Below are 20,421 nucleotides of genomic sequence, written 5' to 3'. Positions count from 1 at the left end.
ATGAGAGATGACAAAAGAGACAGAGTCAGAGAAACCTGGGAAGACATATAAATGAATGAATGCAAAGTGAAGTGAGCAGAATCAGAACAATTTATACGATGAGTACAACACTGTAAAAAGAAACAACCTTGAAAGACTTAAAACCTCTTATCAATTCAATGAATGAACAATCCCAAATCCATAGGACTGAAGATAAAGCATACCACTTACCTCTTGGCTCAAAGTTAATGGAGCAGACATGCAGAATGAGACATATTTTCAGACATGGTCAAGGTGTGGATTTATTTAGCTTGGCTTCATTTATTTGTTACAAAGGAGGGATTTTTTTTTTGGTAGGGTTTTTCTGTAGGAGTTGTGGAGGGGAAGGGAGCGAGTGGTACCTATTAAAAATGAAAAGAAAGAAAAAAGTGTCATCAAAAACTTTAAAAAAAATACACAGAAGAAAGCAGAAGGAAGTTCAGTGGAGACACAGACATATATTGAATATATATAGATGCGTGTGTGTGTGTGTGTGTGTGTGTGTGTGTATACAAGTCAGCTGACTTCTCAGTATTCTAGGCTATTCTTATAACTTGCAAAGAAGGTACACACTTGTGTGACCAGAGGGAATTTCCTAACCAGGGTATTCCCTGTACCAATGAAATCACAAGTCCAGTCCCTACTTATCCTTTTAAAAATTCAAGTTGTGTATCATAGAGATTTGCATTTTCATTTCTTTTTCTATTCTTTGTATATGGGAATGCCCATGTTTGCTGGTATTTGTCGAGTCCAAAATAACAAAAAAAAAATTTTGTTTTAAGGTGAAACAGGTTAGATTAGAGGATCTGTCTCTAAAGTCTATTTCAGCTCAAGCTTTCTCCGAATCTATGGGTTCATTGAGAAGCCTGTCCAGAATGGGACTGTATCTTGAGAGGCTGAAGGTGGGTGGCCACAGAACACCTTTTCCCCGGTGTTCAGCCACATGCCCAGTCACTTCAAAAGTCACTCTATGCTTTCTGTGCATTCTGCCAAATGACACAATCCCCTTCCCCAAAACAGCTACAATCCTCTGCCTCTGAGTCACCCTGAATGATCATATTTAGTGGTTAGAAGCTTTGGAACAATCAATCAATTCATAAGGAATGGAATTGCAGAAGGAGCTCAAATGAACCAGGTCCAAGAGCCCTCCCTATTTCCATAGGAGCTGATTCCACAGTAGAAGGAGATTGTGTTTAGAGTCAGAAGATCTGGGTTCTAACCCTACCTTTATTAATTAGTATCTATATGACTTTATCTGTAAAATGTGGGATTTGGACTAATGACTCCCTGAAATCCCCTCTAGCTCTAAATCTATGATACTATGATACAGTCTTAAGGTTTCAATAATTTCTGTCTCCCCCTCAGTTTTCTCCTCCATATTTCCCCTATTTCTCACCCAGCTTGCCTTCTGTTTCCTCTTCCTTCTCTGGGCTGCCTTTTTCTCCTTCTCAGTTTCTCTTTTTTCACTCTTGCTTTTCATCTTTCCTTCTTCCCCCTAATTTTTTCTCCTCATTTTCCCCTTATATCTCCCTTCTGTCTCACCACTTCCCTTTCCCTTTCTTCCTATTTCTCTCCTCTCCTCTTCTTACTCATTCCTTCTCCTTCCTCCTTATCTTCTCCATTTGTCTTTCCCCTGCCCTTTCTCCCTCTTTCTCTTTCCTCTTCTCACTTCCTTTAAACTTCCTTCTTCCTCACTCCCCAGAAAAATCAATCACTGTTTCTAACTCTTCTGACACCTTCTTACCTTCTTGATTGACAGGTTCAGAAGTCTGAGGATGGTCTGTTGTAGTGGGTAATCACCATCCTGTAAGACCACTCACTGTCTAGTGGCCCCAGAGATCCCCTCTGAGCTTTGTAGAAGTTGGAATAGAGTGTACATGTTGTACTTTAGACTGAGCTAGGTGACTTAGGATTGTGAGGTCCAGGGCCTTATTGTCCTGGAGCTTAAGGGCCAGAGAAGAGATCTACGTCCCCTAGAGAAATTCGAAGCAGACACTTGTACAGATATATCCAGGGAGAAGATGTTCCTTAGGATTCTCTTGGGAGCTAGAGAAGACAGTGTAGTCCTGGCTCTTGTTTCTTAGGACCCATTACAAAAACAACTTTGAAGCAAAACTGGGACCACTGTGGATAGCTTCAAAGATAATTCAGACCTGCTATAGTCTGTGTGTGTGTGTGTGTGTGTGTGTGTGTGTGTGTGTGACAGAGACAACACAAAGCAGTTCCCTTTCAATTTTGATTGCTTCTCACCTGTTTTTGCTGTTTCCCCATAGACTAAAATCTATTTTTTTTCATTCTCTCCCCCTCCCCCAGTTTGGCATTGAAAAATGTTCCATTCACACCCATCCCCCTAGACCGAGTACTGACCCTGCTATCACCACAGTCTCAGATAAAGTCTTAGCGTTGCCTCATTGCCCCAAGGCTGGGGCTACATCAGCCATATCCTTATGACCCTTAGACCTCATCTAAACCCACCAGTTATCCCTATTTTAGGATTAGCTAAAATTCTTGCCACATTGAGTTAGAGGTAGTTGGGAAGTGTGAGTGAATTGGCCATGTTTCTGAAGAGAGGTATTGTGTTCACCTGTTGTGAAGCTTTTTATTCAACCTCTTTTTTGAGACATCTTTTAATACTGCCTCCTCCCAGCTTCAAATAGCATTTAAGTGGCAGAATATGTAAGCAGTAATTCCTCCTCTCCACCCTGCTTTGTCTATAGCAGCATCCCATTAATGGTGAAGGTAATCCAAAATTGCCAGGAATTCAACTTTAAAGAACTGGAAGCAACTAATGGCTGCTTCCTTCCTCCATCAGAGCTGTTTAATCTAACCTCTCTGCCTCCACCTTAATTTGCCATGAGTAAAGAAGGCTTATTATGAAACAGGGATAACTGAGGGTATCCTGAGTATTGTGATGGTATCAGGAAATGTTCAAAGATCTAGAAGAAAGCATCCAGTACAGCAGAGATCCTCTACAGAGTTTTTAACAGAAGGACAGGGATGAAGAATTGTACCAGAATAGAATGCATGGTTGGGCTGGGATCTGCCCCAGGGGAGAGAGCACTGGACCCAGATGGCTCTGGAGGAAAAAATGAGACTGGTGACCTTGCACTTAAATCAGATTCGCTTGCAAGTCATGGCATCACCTTCCTGATGTCATGGTCCTCTTCCAGAACAAAGGACAAACAACATCCCTTCCTCCTGACCTCCTTTCTTCAACTTTAAGAATCACCGAATAGCACAGGCATAAGGGACCTTAGCAGACATCTACCCAAATCTTTGCAGTGATATACTCAATAAGTAGTCTTCCAGCCTCAGTTTTCTCATCTGTAAAATAGAGGGTTAGACTAGATGACCTCAGGTCCTTTACAACTCTGAACTGGTGATCCTAAGTGACTGGCCTCCAATGAAGAACTCAGGTAAGGGGGAATCCCCCTATTGGCAGGCAGTCAGGTTGTTAGGAAGTTCTTCCTTATGTGAGAGCTAAATTTGCTCCTTTCTGACTTCCACCTCTGCTTGCTGGGGCCAAATAACACTCTCTTAATTCCTTTTCCACAGGAGAGCTTTTTATGACAAATGATGGGTCCATTGATGTATCCTTGTACAAACTGTCCTAAATGGGAACTTTGTAGAAGTTTAGAGCTGAGTCTTACAATCAACTTCTACTGATCAAGGAAAGTCAGTGTTGTGCTGCCCCTGGCGTACGGATGGGAAAACTTGCAAGCCCAGGGCAGCAGAATCTGCTTTAGACAGAGGCCCTTGGGAGGCTGTCTTGGTCACCAGTCTAAGGTGTTCCTGCTTGGGCGTTAGCTGAATAAGCCCTCCTTACAATTCCTACAGCTGTTCTCTCAACTTGGTGAATGTTTGGGAAGCAGGGCAGCTCTAGTGGGCTTTCCTGAATGGTGTGTCTTAAAAGAAGGTGACCTGGGTTGCTGATTCTGAATCCTCTGAGGTTTTCACTTCCCTCCCTGAGTTGCCTACCTTTCCTTCTGGGGACCATCTCCAGTTGTCCTGATCTATATCTTGCCACTGGACCCAAATGGCTTTGGAGGAAAAAATGAAGCTGATGACCTTGCACAGCCTTCCCTCACTTAAATCAGATTCACTTGCAAGTCATGGCATCACCTTCCTGATGTCATGGTCCTCTTCCAGAACAAAGGACAAACAACAACCCTTCCTCCTGACCTCCTTTCTTCAACTTTAAAACTTATTTATTAAGTGCCTACTGTATGCAGAGCACTGTGTTGGGTGCTAGGGTGACTAGACACAAATATGGGTAATGAAAATTCTGCAGTAGTGAGGGATGAGGCAGCTCAATGGCCCAATGGCTAGAGTGATTGACTTAGAGTCAAAAAGACCTGAGTTAAAATCTTATCTCACACTTTCTATCTATGTGACCCTAGGCAAGTTGCTCAACCTCTGTCTTAATTTCCTTATCTATAGAATGGGGATAATAATAGCACCTACCTCCCAGGACTTCTAGGAGGATCAAATGAGATAACACATATATAAATCTCTTTGTAAAACTTGAAAGAACCATATAAATGCTAGTTATTCTTCTGATATATCCCAGTTACAAGAAATAGTATTTCTTCTCTCTTCTTGTATCTTTGTAGCTCCTCTGGGGTTTGGTGCTCCCCAGGATCCGCACCTCTTACTGGTGCTAATAATGTTCCAAAGGCTGGAAATTACTGGTAGTTCAGGGTCCTAGGGGTGGCATTGGATCGATAGTGTTTCTAACTCTGTCATTTCTATACCTTCCTCTCTCCAGGTTCAGACTGACCCTTATCCTTCTACTGCAGGCCACATATCTGACAATTCTGAGGCTGGTAGGGACACATCATGGGAAGGTGCAGAGCCCTGCAAGAGATCCTAATGTAGGAACCCATCTGTGATGTCTGAGACAATAGGGACTTCCCATATATCTACTACATAGCGGTGAGGCATTTGGGGCGAACAATAGCCGGGGCCCATGCAGCAGGGAGGAAGGGAAGTCTCTGCAAAAACATCCGGGTATTTTTTCCTCTTTCTTCCCCACTCTCCATATGCTGGGGGTGGGGAAATTACCCCCTACAGCTGAGGATTGTGGAATTTAAATGTGACCCTCTAGGCTACAACTTCAGGCCATAAGGCGAGTTGATGGGTGGCAGAATTATGGAGCTAATGGCTTGCTTTCCTACCCTGGTAACTCAGTTTGGGTCCTGGCCTCTTAGGGACTGGGCTGCCAGAACTGGACCTTTTATCCTTTGACTGGCTGACAGTTTGTATCAAGTTCCTCCCAGATACAGAGAGGTACAATTTCTCTCAGATAAACTCTGATAACATTAAACAAGAGACAACATTGTGAGTGCTGGAAAGTCAGAAAGTCCTCAGTTCAAATCTCCTATCTGTCACTAACTGTGTGATCCTGGGTAAGTCACTACACCTCTGGGTACCTGAGGCAATACCTGAAGACTTACCTACAAGGATACAGATGTATTGATGGGGGAGGGGAGGCTTTGGAATTCCCCTTGCTGATGAAATTATAGTTCTTTTGCATTAAGCAAAATCCAGGACAAAATTACACTTGGCCCTAGTTGGGATTGATCTGGGAGACCCTCCAAGATCTGAGGGAAGACAAAGATTTCCTGTGTGAAGAAGTGAGACCTCTGTGGCCAGTGTTATTGACCAGAAACCTGTTTAAGCTGCCTCAGGAGAGGCAGACAGTGTTGACTGGACTGGGCAAGTGATTGCAGAGTCTTGCTCCAAACTAACTGAAAACCCCAGAGATCTCGCTTGAGATGGGAAACCAGTCAGGTAGAAGCATGTCAAGGGTATGGCCTGCGTAGCAATAGTCATAACCTGTGTGTTGTATCTATGAGTGCCTATATCTGTTTGTGTGTGTGCTGTGGATGTTGTGTGCTAGTATGGGGTGGTGGGGTGTTGACTATGCATATACATGATTTGAAGGGTTGCCTTTAAAATGAGGACACGATTGCTTTTTTTTTTTCCTGAGAGCAGGTAAGATTCTGAGGCCCTGGGAGGGATGAAGGTTCTTAATGAAAGAGGAGTACAGATCATTGAGGCATGTGGAAAAGCTAACAGAGATGGGGAAAGGTGGGGAGGGAGAGCATGGAGCAGCTACACTCTCAGGATCTCGTAAGTTACTTTGTCGGGTCCCATGGTGAAATTATTCATGGTAGCAAGGCTATACGAGGTTGTGTGACATTGGAAAAGTGTCTCCCTTAATCTCCATGATCTGAGCAAGAATTAGTGGCATCTTCAGACAGCTGGGGCACCCTCCTCTAGCCTTGTTACAGATTGAGAATTCCCTTCCCCTCCTGTCCCCTGCCCTACATGGAGCAAACTTCTAGGGGCTTTGGGGACAGTGTGACTCATTTTCAGATGTACATAGATGTTGAATGAATGAATGAATTAATGAATTGTAGATTTATCATTAATTAATTGCAGCCATTAATTGTTATTAATATAATTAATCAAGCATTCACCTAGCATCTACATTATGCTAGGCAGTATTTATATACTAAAGGTGTTATTGTTGTTGTATTAATCCCAGAACTACTTGCCTAAGGCTAGTACCCTCTTTGTATCATCAGTTGATGAAGGCTCAGGGTAATACCACCTTGCACAAAAGCATAGGTAGGAAGGCAAGTGTGACTTTGATATGGCACTCATAATGCATTACATAGTCAGACAGAAATGCTTTTTAAATTACTCACTGTTGTATTTTCCCTTCTGTTTGGAAAGTGTCTGATTTTTTTTAAAAAAGTATACACTCTTTTGGATTAACTGCTGTTATGTAGTCTTACATATTTTTTTGATTATCCACACTGGTCTTCCTCTTCATTAACATAATCACTGCAATCTTTACATTTCTGAGGATACACAGGCCACCAAGTCTCAGTTTTCAGTGGTTCATCTGTAAAGTGGCTTGACTTTCTGCAAAGAATGTGGGAGAAGAAAGTACGTCACTTCTTTTTTTTAGGGGGGGTATTTATTTAGTATTTTATTTTTCCCCAGTTACATGTAAAAACAATTTTTAATATTTGTTTTTAAAACTTTGAGTTACAATTCTCTCCCTTCCTCCCTCCCCACCCCTCCTCATTGAGAAGGCAAACAATTCAATACAGATTATACACATATAGTCATGCAAAACATATCCATAAGTCATATTGTAAAAAAAAAAATAGACCAAAAAAACCCTCAGGAAAAATAAAGTTTTAAAAAAAAGTATGCTTCAATCTGCATTCAGACACCATCAGTTCTTTCTCTGGGGATGGATAGCATTTTTCATCCTAAGTCCTTCAGAGTTGTCTTGGATTGTTATAAAGCTGAGAATAGTGAAGTCATTCACAGCAGATCATTTTACAATATTGCTTTTACTTTGTACACAGTACATTCCACTTTGCATCAGCCCATGCAAGTCTTTCCAGGTTTTTATGAGAGCATCCCGCTCATCATTTCTTATAGCACAATAGTATTCCATTACATTCATATACCACAACTTGTTCAGCCATTCCCCAATTGATGAGCATCCTCTCAATTTCTAATTCTTTACCTCCAGAAAAAAGCTGCTGTAAATATTTTTAGCACATCACTTCTAAGGGCTCTCCTAGCTCTTCCTCTTTCCTCCTTCATCTGTTTTAGGCTTCGACTTCATGATGGGAAGCTCATCAAGGATCGACGTTATCATCTTCGGACATATCCCAATTGTTTTGTGGCCAAGGAGCTCACAGATTGGCTGATAGATCACAAGGAGGCACCAGATAGAGAAACAGGCATTCGGCTGATGCAGAAACTGATGGACCACTACATCATTCATCATGGTATGTGGTGTCTCTTCCAACTCTCCTCACTTCCCTACTCCCCCATCCCATCTGTAGAGTCCAACAGTTTTGCTTCTGAAGGGACAGAGAGGGCCAACCATACTTATGACCAGAGCAGGTGGGGAATCTATGTGTATTGGATAACGGATGGGTAGAACATTGTGAAGAGCCTCTCCTCCCCTTAGAAAGTTCTCCCCCCAGCTTCTTATATTTGCCTGACCTCACCTTTAATATCCGTAGCCTTATTTAATAATCTCCAGTGTCTCATATTTTCAGTTCTATCTGGCCTACATCCCTCCTACTGCAGTTGAGTCCTTTTGGATTTAAGGTGTGGAGCGGGCCTCTGCTATGATTGGTTATACTTTTTTCTTTACTTTCTTTCCTTTTTTTTTCCTCACAAAGGCCATGGCATTTTAAAAATTCCTTCCTCCCTTTCTAGACTTTTTTTTTTTCAATTTTCTTTTGCCTCCATGTTCAAAAATTTCCTCCACCCCCGTGTAGGAAAAGACAATGGTTCAGTGTCAGCCTGTGTGTAGCTTTAGTCCTTGGAGCATGGCCCACAGATAAGTAGACAGTATTTTCCCTGCATCATCTCTGGATTCCAGTGTTTTAAGTTGTGAGAGAGAGTGTTTTGGTAACAATGCTTTTTCCTGCTGGTGTCTGCTAGTGCTCTGCTCTACTTCTCACCTGAGCTTTCTAGAAAATTGACCCCTCCTGACTTAACCCCATGCCCAGGATCTGCCCAGGGAAGCTGCCCTTTTGACAAGTCATCTTGGAATCCATATGATAATTTCACTTATGTTGAGGTGTTGCTGGCTAATGATGGGCTTAATAAGAGGAACCTGGAGAAGGCAAAGCTTAACCCAAAAGAATGAAGCTGGGAAAGATCACGGGGTCACAGCTTTAGAGCTGAGAGAGACTTAAGGCCATCTAAGCCAACCTCTCCCCCGTCTTTATAGATGAAGAAACTGGGACGCTTTGAAATTAAGTGACTTGGCCAAGATCACACAATAAGCATCAGAGGCAGTATTTGAACCATTGATTATGTGAATGAAGGCATAAAAGGGATATTTACTAAATATATAGGTGACATAAAGTTTGAGAGGGGGGAATATAAGAACCTTGGTAGACTAGAATTATGAGCCAAGTCAAATTTTAATAATTTAACAGGGATACACACACAATTATACACTTGGATTAAAAAAATATATCTCACAAATATAGGATCAGAAAGGTATGAGCTAGACAATGGGTTCTATGAAAAAGATCTGGGTTTTTCATCATACAGTAAGCTTAGTATGAATCCTGTGACTTCAGAGAAAGTTCCTATACCATATTGTACTGCCCTACATGGTTGATTCAGGCACCAGGCCCCTAGAGGGATATTTGGGAATAGGGGAACTTCTTGATACTGTTCCAATGAAATCATAGAGGTCAGGCAGTCCTGAGAGCCTGCACTTTGGGTCAGGGGGATAGATTATCTTTTTTTTTCTGGTAAGTCGTGGCTGGGGTATGGGAGGGAAACACTAGGCCCTTGTCTGGTTTGTAAATTCGTCTGGAGAATTCCACACCCCAGGGCAGGAAGAGGGAGGGAAGGAGGAAGGAGAGGGAAAGAGAGAGACAGAGACGGGGAGAGGAGAGAGAGAGAGAGAGAGAGAGAGAGAGAGAGAGAGAGAATGAACACATATGAGAGTATGAGGCATATGTAAGGTTGTATGGGTGTGAGTATGGAGAGTATGTGTGTGAAAGATTGAATTTGAGTGTGTGTGTGTGTGTGTGTAGTGTGTGTGTGTGTGTGTGTGTGTGTGTGTGTGTGTGTGTGTAGGCCCACACAGCTTCACAAGCTTCTCTTCCTGGAGGTCTCCTGGGTGGTTCTCCTAAGCTGGGTTGTGTGGCCAGGCCATAATTATGGATGAATGATGAACAGAGTCATTTGGATGGAACAAGAACAAGCTTTGACCCTTGCCCAGGCCTTGGACTGTGGTCCAGGAAGCCAAAGCCACAGAGGAATGAGGCTTGGCTTCTCATTCCTGCATCTTGGACTCTCTCACTTCCCTCGCTCTCTGCATGCAAATGACACAGGACTTGAGAAACTGGCTGTCTTAGTTTATTCTTTGCCCCTTATTCCTGAGAATGAAAACTATGTCTTCTTTAAAAAAAATACTAAAGCTCTTCTCAAAAACATTATTATCATATCCCCATTACTCCCTAGCTCCTCCTATGTATCCTCCTATATAACAAAGTTCAGTTAATCAAAACAAATAAACACATTAGCCTTATCTGACAATGAATGCCTCATTCAGCACCTATAATTCACCACCTTTCTTCTAAGAGACTAGAGGCTTGCTTTACTCCCTTGAAGTTAAGATTTGGCACGGAATTGACCATATTTCTGAAGTCTTTCATTGTGGCTTTATTTATGTTAATGTGGTCATCAGGCCAATTGCTCTGGTTCTAGAGCTATTCTAAATGACTCCTTTTATTCAGGAAGGAGCTGTGGTAGAGAGGGTGTGACTTGACTACTCCATGGAAGCAGGTATTTTGATTTCTCCCTTCATTTCCTTCTGGCCCACTATTCCTTGCTCACCTGTTCTCTCTGCCCCCTTCCTCCTGGGTCCTAGGTCTGACCAGCTCTTCCTGGGAAACACAGAAGTCTTATGTGGATATCTAGATGGATGGATGAATAGATGAATGGATGGATGGATATCTAGACAGATTAAACCCCCTTTCAGGCAACAAGTATTTATTGAGATTCTACTGTGTACCCAGGCCATTATGATCCCTAATGGAAACAAAGGAAGGAAAACAAACAGTAACAACAACAAAATTGTTCCTGTCCTCAAGGAGCTCACTTTCTAATGGAGGTGGGGGAAGACAACTTAGAAACAACTAAGTATAAATAAAATATACTGTGTGAACTGGAGGTAATCTTAGAAGGAAGGCATTAGCAGTGGGAGAAATGACCAGGAAAGGCTGAAGGTGGGACTTGAGCTGGGTCTTAAAGGAAGCCAGGGAAACCATTTTTGAAAATACACAGTCTGGAAATAGCATGTTTGAAGGTAGGTGTTGCTGGATCACAAAGTACATATTGGAAGTAAAGTGTAAGAAAACTGTAAAGATAGGAAGGGACAAAGTTATAAAGGGTTTTAAAAGCCAAAAAAATGATTTTATAGTTGATGTTGTAAGTAACCAGAGGGAGCCACGGGAGTTTTGTTGAGCAGAGGCTGGCACAGTCATTCTAGAGCTTTAGGAAGATTGCTTTGTACCTGAATAGAGAATGAATCAGAATGGGGAGAAATGTGAGGAAGGGAGATTACTTAGAAGGTGTGAGGTGATGAGGGGCTTGACCAAGGGGGCAGCACCTTTGAGATGTGAAGGTAGAAATGACAAGATTTGACATCAGAATGGATATATGGACTCAGTATAAGAGAGAAATGGAGAATGACACTAAGGTTATGGACTGGGGTGACTGGGAGTATGGTAGTTTCCTCAATAGTAATGGGAAAGGACAGAAAAGGAAAGGGTTTGGGGGAAAAGATAATGAGTTCTGTTTTGATCATGGTGATTTTGAGATGTCCAAAAGGCAATTGATGATATGAGACTGAAGTTTTGCAGAGAGATGAGAGCTGGATATATAGATCTGGGAGTCATCTGTGGAGAGGTTCACTGAACACCATAGCATAAAGGGAGAAGAGAAGAGGGCCAAGAATAGAACCTGAGGGTAGGGGATACCCGTGGTTAGTGGGCATGGGCAGGATGAAGATCTAGCAAAGGAGACTGAGGAAGAGGAATGGTGAGATAGGCAGGAGAAAAACCCAGAGAAAAGAGTGGCACAAAGCTAGAGAGGAGAGAATATCCAAAAGGGACTGATAACAGTGCCAAAGGCATCAGAGAGGTCATGAAGGAAGAAGATTGAAGGAAAGCCATTATATTTGCCAATTAAGAGATTATTAATGACCTAGGAAAGAGCAGTTTCAGTTGAATAATGAGCCAGACTGAAGAGAGTTAAGAATGTGAGAGGACAGGAAATAGAAACACCAAGGATAGCTGCTTTCTCAAGGAGTTTAGGGGAGAAGGCAGAGCCATCTTCAGTTGTCCTGATCTATATCTTTCTGCTGGACCCAGGTGACTCCAGAGGAGAAAATGAGACAGGTGAATTTTCACAGCCCTCCCTCACTTAAATCCAATTCACTTGCCCAATATGGCATTGTCACCTCCCTGATGTCATAGTCCTTTTTGAAAATGAAGGGCAAACAACCTCTGTGAATAGTAGTAGGAATAGTAGTGAATAGCTGCCCCACTGGGGACCCAATTGGAACTGGCTAGTTGGGCAACACAGCTTCCTCCTTCCCTTCCCTTCCCTTCCCTTCCCTTCCCTTCCCTTCCCTTCCCTTCCCTTCCCTTCCCTTCCCTTCCCTTCCCTTCCCTTCTCTTTGTCCACATAGAGTATCACATCCTTACCTGCAGGTGTTCTGCCCAAAGGAATGTAAATTTTGATTACTGAAACTTTGCAAAATATCTTGGTGTTCATTGGCTAGATTTCTTTCTTAAGGAACATGTGCCTTAAACACAAATCACTCTGGCTCTCATTTATTAGCCAACAATAGCTCCCAGGCCAACCCCACTTGGTCATTGTTTGGGTCCTGATTGGCTCTGAGTGAATGTAAATAGCAATTGCTTCAGTTTTGGCCAGAAACTGTAAGGGTCTTCTCCTCCCGGATTGATTTTTTTTGACTAGGTAAAAGAGAACATTTTCTGCCTCATTTCTTACCTAGCCTTACTTAATCAATGATTGGGCATTGCCTAAGTCAAACTGAGACCTGTTAAAGGCTTTAGCTTAAAAAGACCAAGGTCTCCCACTACATCAGGGCCATCTCCAGTCACCCTGATCTATATCTTGCCACTGGACCCAGATGGCTCCAGAGGAATAAATGAGGCTGGTGACTTTGCACAGTCTTCCCTCACTTAAATACAATTCGTTTGCATGTCCTGGCATCACCTCCCTGATGTCATGGTCCTCTTCAAGAAGAAAGGAGCAACAGTAAGGGGAGAAGGGGTTTGGGGAAGGAGAAATATAAAACAATAGTTGGGGAGATGGTCAGATGAGTGAGCATTTTTAAAGGATGGGTGCATTTGTAGGCTGCAGGGGAGGAACCAGCAGATAGTGGAGATTAGTGAGAGTGGGAATGATAGAGGGGGCTATCTGCTGGAAATGATGGGAAGAGATGGGATCAAGGATGCATGTAGAGGGATTGCCCTGGCAAGGAAAAGGACCACCTCTTCATAGGATAAAAGGATGAAGGAGGAGAGAATGGAAGAAAACATCAGCCCAGAGTTTTGGTCATAGTTCTACCACTCACTATCTTTCTGACTTTTAGTTTTTAATTACTTTCTTTGAACATTCCTCTCCTGCCAGTTGGCTCCTGGGGGTAAGGGTTGTCCAAATAAGATCAGCACTTTCCCTGAAAGAAGTATATCCTGTTCTGTGCCAAGGCCAGATTGTGGCCATGGAAGACCAAGGACAGAACACTGGTGAGCAGCTGATCAGGGTCATTTGTCCATCTGCTCTCATAAACATCTGTTTACTTGCCTGTCTGTCAGTGGCTTCAGTGGTCTTTTGATCTGTTCGGCAAGATACCATGCAGATTCTGTTCTGAGTGGGAGGGTGCTACTTGGTTCCTATGAGTGTGGGATGCCCTGAGTGATGCCCATCCCCAACTTCTACAGTGTGTGATGAGCACTCAGACTACAAAGATGCCAAACTGCTCTACCGTTTCCGCAAGGACGATGGGACCTTCCCTTTAAACAAGGATGTCAAGGTGTTTCTTCGAGGCCAGAGTCTGTATGAAGCGTATGTAGCAGTGTGGGAGAGGGGGTGGGGAACAAGGGGAATGTTTGGGGGAGGGGGAACACTGGGATTGGGATTAATTTCAGCCCTGACATTTTCTCATAGCCACCCTGGGACCATCAATGATAACAAAAGACTCTGTTAGCTTTTGTTCTCCTCCTTTCTATACCACCCCGCCTCCCCCAAACATTTGTCTCTATGTGAGCACATTCTTGTCTGTGTACTTTCAGCATGTCTGTTTAGTATGTGTGCATCTGAGCATGTCTGTGTTTAGTGTACATATGAACGTGCATGTATGCATTTGAAAGCTTATGTGCAATGTCCATGTGAATGCATCGGTGCCCTGCGTATATGTCTGCCTTCAGAGTCCATGGGAATATATATATGTATATATGTCATATACATACATATATATATACACATATATGAGTGTGTACATGTAACTGTCTCTTTCGACTGTGTTCACATAAGTATATTTATACATCATGCACAGGGGAGCTTATCAGCATGACCTAAACCAGTTCCTGCTTGTGCCCTCTATCCTTTCCCTCCTTTCTTTTCTAGGAACTTGCCATTTCTGCCTTCCTATCTCTCTGTCAATCTTATACGCTAGCTCCTTTGCTAATGCCTATACACATGTCCATATTTGTTCCATTCTCAAAAAATTTGACCATGCCAGCCCCTGAAAATATAGCGTTATATCTCTCCTTCCTTCCACAGACAAATTTCTGGAAAAAAATTATCTAGAATCATTGCCTCAATTTTCTTACCTCTCACTCACTTCTCTCTTTGTGATCTCATTGGTTCTTAGGGGTTTAGCTATCACTTCTACATAGATGACTCTCAGATCTATATATCCAGCCCTAGCCTCTCTCTCTCTCTCTCTCTCTCTCTCTCTCTCTCTCTCTCTCTCTCTCTCTCTCTCTCTCCCTCTCTCTCTCTCTCTCTCTCTTTCTCTCTCTCCCTCTCCCTCCCTCTCTCCTATACTGCCTCACTCACTGCTTATTGGATTTTTCCAAATGGTTGGCCTTTAAGTACCTCACACTCAACTTGTCTAAAATAAAGCTTGTTAATCTGGCCCCAAACTCTCTCTTCTTCTGAATGTTCCATATTTCTGTTAGGGCACTATAATCCTTCCAGTCACTCAGATTCACAAACTAGATTTCATTCTTGACTCTATCTCTCACACTACATATCCAGTAAATTGCAAAGTGATTTAAATTCTACCTCCATTCTCTCTTCCGTACACCTTTCTCCGTTCACATGACCAGCTACCATAGTTCGGGTCCACATCTTGCCTAAATTTTGGCAATGGTCTCCTAATTAGCCTCACAGTCTCTCCCCTTTCTCATCCATCTTCCACACATCTATTATTGTAATATTCTAAAAGTACACATCTGACCATGTCACTCACCTGCTTAAGAAACTCCAGTGTCTCCCTCTTGCTTCTAGGATAATATATAGCCTTCATTTGGTATTTCAAGCCCATTTCAGGCTGGCTCCAGTCTTCTCTTCCAGGATTATAACACTTGTCTTTACACAATTTGCCTTCCAGGCAAACAGACCTATTTGCTGTTCCTCATATACAACATGCTATCTCTCATATCCATGGCTTTGCACAGCTTGATGACACATTGTGCCTAGAATTGTGTTCTTCCTTATGTCTGCCTCTTAGAACCCTATACTCCCTTTAAGATTTAGGTCAAGGGGCAGCTAGTAGATAGAGCACCGGCCCTGAAGTCAGGAAGACCTGAGTTCAAATCCGGCCTCAGACACATAACACACACTAGCTGTGTGACCCTGGGCAAGTCACTTAACCCCATTGCCTAGCCAAGAAAAAAAAAAAAAAAGATTTAGGTCAAATGACATACTCTACTATATGTCTTTCCTGATTTCTCTAGGTAGTGCTTCCCCTGACCCAAAATGACTTAGCAATCATACTTATTTTGTATATTTCTCTTTATATATGTTGCTTTCTCTATGTAGAATATAAGTTCTTTGATGTCTGGGGACTATTCCATTTTTTTTTGTATCCTGACATACAAGTGCTAAATTGATTTTTATCCAATTTAATTGAATGGACAAGGATGGTCTGATGGCAAGCATGGTGGATTTGGAGTCCGAGAACCTGGGTTCAAATTCCAGCTCTGTCACTTACTACATACTGGATCTCAAACAAGTCACACCATTTCTTTGGGCCTTAGTTTCCCCATCTATCAAGTGAGGATGTTAGACTAGTTATCCTCCAAAGTCCCTTTCAACTCTAAATTCATGGTCCCATGATCGGTAAAATGAGATGTTAGCTCTGAATCTATGACCACATATCTGCCTGCTAGTGCCCATGCAAATAAATGGGCAGTATACACATGTGTCTGTGTAATATCCAAGGGAACATGTGTTTGAACAGTTGAGCATTGAGTAGTTGTGTATATCATGCATGTGAGTTCACTCCTGCCTGTAGTGTTCACATGAGCTGCATTTGCATGAAGTGTGCTTGTGATCACCTGTGTGTGTGTGTGTGTGTCTGTGTGTGTGTATGTGTACCTGTCTTTCCTATCTTTACTCCAGTTTTCTGAGTAGCATTTTTAAAGGAACGGATGGCCAGAGGATCCACAGGCCTGGGGCTCCCTCTGCTGACCGTCTCTAAGAATGCAGGTAGCTGTAATTATCCTTGTTCCATCATTCTACTAGGGATGCTAAAGAACAGCCCCTGTGGTGGCTGTTCCTGGAGGCCGGTGTGCCAATGTACCCACGTTGGCAGCACTGGGAGAGAATCCTAACCTGAAGCAATGAGATTGAGCCTTCTTCAGTGGGGTGTCTGGGTCCTGGACCTAGAGTACTCACCAGAGTGTTTGGCAGAGAAGTTTCATACTTATTTCTGTCTAGCTGGAAATACACACACACACACACACACACACACACACACACACACACACACACACCAAAAAACTGACACTCCAAACATTTGTAAAAAGCTTCATATTTTTTACAGACATTAATATCATTTTCTCCTCAGAACAACTCTGTGAGGTAGACAGGTTATACATTATTGTCCCTATTTTATAGATAGAGAAACTGAGGATCATTTTCCTTAGTCACATAATTTAGTAGCAGAGCTGAAACTGGAATTCAAGTCAGCAGACTCCTAATATTTTTGCTTTAGCACATGACCTTCCCTGAGCTTTGATCCCAGCTCTACCACATATTTACTGTGTGGCTTTGGGCACCAATCACTCCCCCTCTTCCGTAGAATGAGGATTCGAATACCTGTTGCCATGTCCACTTCACAGTGGATCTCCAAGGATGCCATAGAAGTCCAAGAAACTAATGGATTTAAAAGCATCTTATATATTACAAAGTACCATAAGAAGAATCATTAAAGAAGGGCTGGGGGATACAGGGTGGGAGATATCCTCACTCCAATGTGGCCTCTCTCCTTAGGTTGGTGAGTGCAGATGACTCAATCCTTAAAGCTCGGGAGGAAAAATCCGTCAGGTACCAGCGAGCTTTTGTGGGCTGTGAGATGGTGGACTGGCTTACTCAGGAGGGAGAGGCAGCCAGCAGGAAGGAGGCTGTGGAGCTGTGTCGGACTCTCCTGGAACACGGGATCATTCAACATGGTGAGGGGGAGGAGAGGATAAAGAACAAGGAGACTGGTGTGGAGGAGCAGTTTGGGGCAACTTAATAAAGTCAGGGAAGTGTAGCTTCCTTGCCCTATGCCCTCACTCTGCTTCTCATACAATGTGGGATGGCTCATATAGTTTAAAAGAGTTGCAATTAATATCCTTAAGGAATGCAACACTAATGGTGGAATTTCAGGCACCAGAAAACAACGAATCCTTTAATAAGTCTTTACTGCTGGCTCCTATAGGGCCGATTCTATCCTTTGTCATACCGTTGTGGAAATAGACAAAGGAAAAGCCCAAGCCTTGCTTTCAGGTAGCTCCCTGTAGCTGGGAAGACCAAGCTTTTACACAAGGAACAAGATAAGACAAGAGAGTTTGTGATCCAGGGTTCATTGTGTGAGAAAACAGTGATCCTACAACAGAATTGTAGGAGTCCAGAGAAGGGGAATGGCAATGAGGGCATGAAGTAGCACTCTGGGTCAAATATGGGATGATAAATATAAAGATGAAAGGAACTTTTGAGGCCATTGAGTCCCACTCCCTCATTTTACATGAGGTAACTGAGGCAAATAGAGGTTAAGTGACTTGCCCAAGGCCTCATAGCTAGTAAGTGTCTGAGGTGGAGTTTGAACTCAGGACTTCCTGACTCCAACTGCAGCCCCCAGGGGAAGGACTCCTTCATGAGTGAGCAGAGCTGACTGGCTGTTGAAGGAAATGTTTTGGGAGCAGGAGACCTTCCAGTGCTCGTTTCACAGGTGGCCACAGAAGAGGCTTAATCTGAAAGGGAAAGAGAAAGAGATATTGGGGAGGGTGAGGCAGAGACCTTCTCCAGCCTTCGTGACCTCTCCTCTCTCTCTGCCCAGTCTCCACCAAGCACCACTTCTTTGACAGCAATCTCCTCTACCAGTTCCGGATCAACTTCCGTAGGCGGCGGCGGCTGACGGAGCTTCTGACTGACCACATCCGAGCTGTCCCTGAGAGTCCTGATAGCCCCTTCTGTCTTCGAAAGCTCAACCCTGACCAGGGCAACACCAGCTTCCTTTCAGGTAACCGGACAGGGCATCCGGTCTCTCAGGGAAGGGATGTTAATTGGCACCCTGGTACCAGTTCTCAGTTCTCCACAAAATGGCCTTATCTTTTTGCTGTCTGGCTGAGTACCAGACTTCTGAAAATAGGGTCATGCCACAAAGGTCTCAGAGACAGGCAGAGAGGTAATGCTTTTATATCTATATTTACATATCTATACATATATTTGAACATGAGTACTGTACATGTTGTATGGAAGCAATGGAGTTTTAGATTATCTATGATTCTGTCATTTATTCAATGTAAAAATACCCAGAAATGCTCTAACCCAAACCCCTGCTGCCAGGTGTAGCTATCTCATCCAGAGAAAGTTTTGGATTGGGCTATCTGTCAGGGTACACGTCTCAGTGAAAAATGGGATCCAGACGGTGCCCTGGTGGCAGCAGGCAGGCCTCTCTGAGTTTAGCTGCTTTCTTCCAACACTCTCCCAAACCACGCCTTACTTTTTTTAATCTTCCAGTTCAGCCTAACAAGGAAATCAAAGTGGTCTCGGCTGTCAGGAGAAGCAGTGTCACCAGCCTAGCAGGGGGAGCTGGCCCCTACTATAACAGTCCACCTGTTCTGGGGCTCCCACCAGGCTCTGAGTGCAACCCCAAGTCAGGTAAGTCTCCCAATCCAGCTCTTGGTCTACATCACTCAACAATTCAGTGGCATGGTGTAGGAGAAAGAGCCCTGAAGTCCACATCGGCAGGTTGAGGTCTATTTCTTTGTCTGTCACCCACTTGCTGTGTGATCTTGGGCAAGATGAACACAAACTCCATCAGCTGACCTTATCTCTGTGGTTCTTTCAAGGGGGATCTAAGTACCACCCATCAACGATTTAGTTCTTCAAAGCACCACTAAGTGGCATGACTAGAGACAAAGAGTTCCAGGCTTAAAGCTGAGAACTATTGTCCATATCTTTGTGGTATCAGATGCGATAAGTGGGGTGAGGCAGATATCACCTTGGCTAACCCATGCAGTCACACAGACACAGTCATAAATAGATAAACAAACACTAATATCACAACTCCCAAATGTAGTCATATATACACACACATGCAGTATCACATATGCTCATACAAATGTCCAGTTACAAACCATTATATATAGAATGCCCTATTGTCAGGGACTATGTTTTATCCTTCTCAGTGTCTCCCAGAGGAACCTGGCACATATTGGTCGTGAGTGAATGAACGAGTGACACATTGCTTGTGCCAAAATTAGAGGTTCTGTACTATCGGCACAGGCTTTGCCAAAACTTGTGACTCTTTTTCTTAAAATGCAGATCTCTGGGTCTTTGGGTCAGGATTCCCCTCCCCAGGTCTCTGTGGGTACCTGGCTGTAATAGGTTGAGTGTCTATTTGTCTATCCCAAAGATAGGCCACTTTCTTAGTAGGGTAAGAGGATGTTTCCCCTACCTGAGATAAAAGTTGAAGATAAATTAAAAGGCATGACCAGGGTTGGTGAGCTTCACTGGGGCAAAAGGATGGGGTCAGTCTTTATTACTTTCTTTTTTTGCCTTATTACTTTCTATGGACCCCTTCTTCCACATCAGTGCTGAAGAGACAGGTAACCAGTGAGGAGCTTTTGTCCCCAGGAGCCCCCTATGTGAAGAAGACTCTAACAGTAAGTGGACAGTTGTAATTAGAAATCCTGGCACCTAGAGAAAATTTGATTGGGAAGGTTGAGTTGCAGAAGATGATCTGACCATGGATACAGTCATGCTGGGAGAGGGGATGGTCTGTCTGGGGGGAAATTTGGCCGATGCCTTAGCGGTTATTGGGGATAAAGGTAAATCCTAGGGCAGGAGAACCATAGAAAGGGAACTCTAGAGGTGGGGCAGTCATGCTGTGGATGGGTTGGTATACAGAGTGAAAGAAGTCATTGTAGGGAAGAATCTTTTTGGGGAGGAATAACAACCCCTTCCCAAATCATTGCCCTCATCAGCTGCCAATGTTGATGCCCTAGCAAAAAAAAAACTACATTTCCCAATGTTAGATTTGAGTATGTGTCCTTGAAGCCCTGAAGGACAGGAAGT

The 20,421-nt window shown here is 43.3% G+C and overlaps 1 protein-coding gene across 2 annotated transcripts in view; it reads left to right on the top strand.

Moving 5' to 3' along the window:
- The window catches only part of LOC114035958 (DEP domain-containing mTOR-interacting protein-like), a 31,972-nt gene that overhangs the window by 8,252 nt on the left and 3,299 nt on the right, over positions 1-20,421 (top strand). For both annotated transcript variants that reach the window (XM_027852355.1, XM_027852347.1), the window contains exons 2-7: positions 7,663-7,841; positions 13,569-13,692; positions 17,131-17,309; positions 18,179-18,361; positions 18,862-19,002; positions 19,939-20,009. In XM_027852355.1, coding sequence (XP_027708156.1) covers positions 7,663-7,841; positions 13,569-13,692; positions 17,131-17,309; positions 18,179-18,361; positions 18,862-19,002; positions 19,939-20,009 — 877 coding nt within the window. The remainder of the gene's footprint in view (positions 1-7,662; positions 7,842-13,568; positions 13,693-17,130; positions 17,310-18,178; positions 18,362-18,861; positions 19,003-19,938; positions 20,010-20,421) is intronic.

The sequence above is a fragment of the Vombatus ursinus genome, unplaced genomic scaffold, assembly GCF_900497805.2.
Source record: "Vombatus ursinus unplaced genomic scaffold, bare-nosed wombat genome assembly UNPS02000580.1, whole genome shotgun sequence".
NCBI lineage: Eukaryota > Metazoa > Chordata > Mammalia > Diprotodontia > Vombatidae > Vombatus > Vombatus ursinus.
The sequence above is the reverse complement of the archived record's forward strand: the minus strand, read 5'-3'. Positions and strand labels throughout refer to the sequence as shown.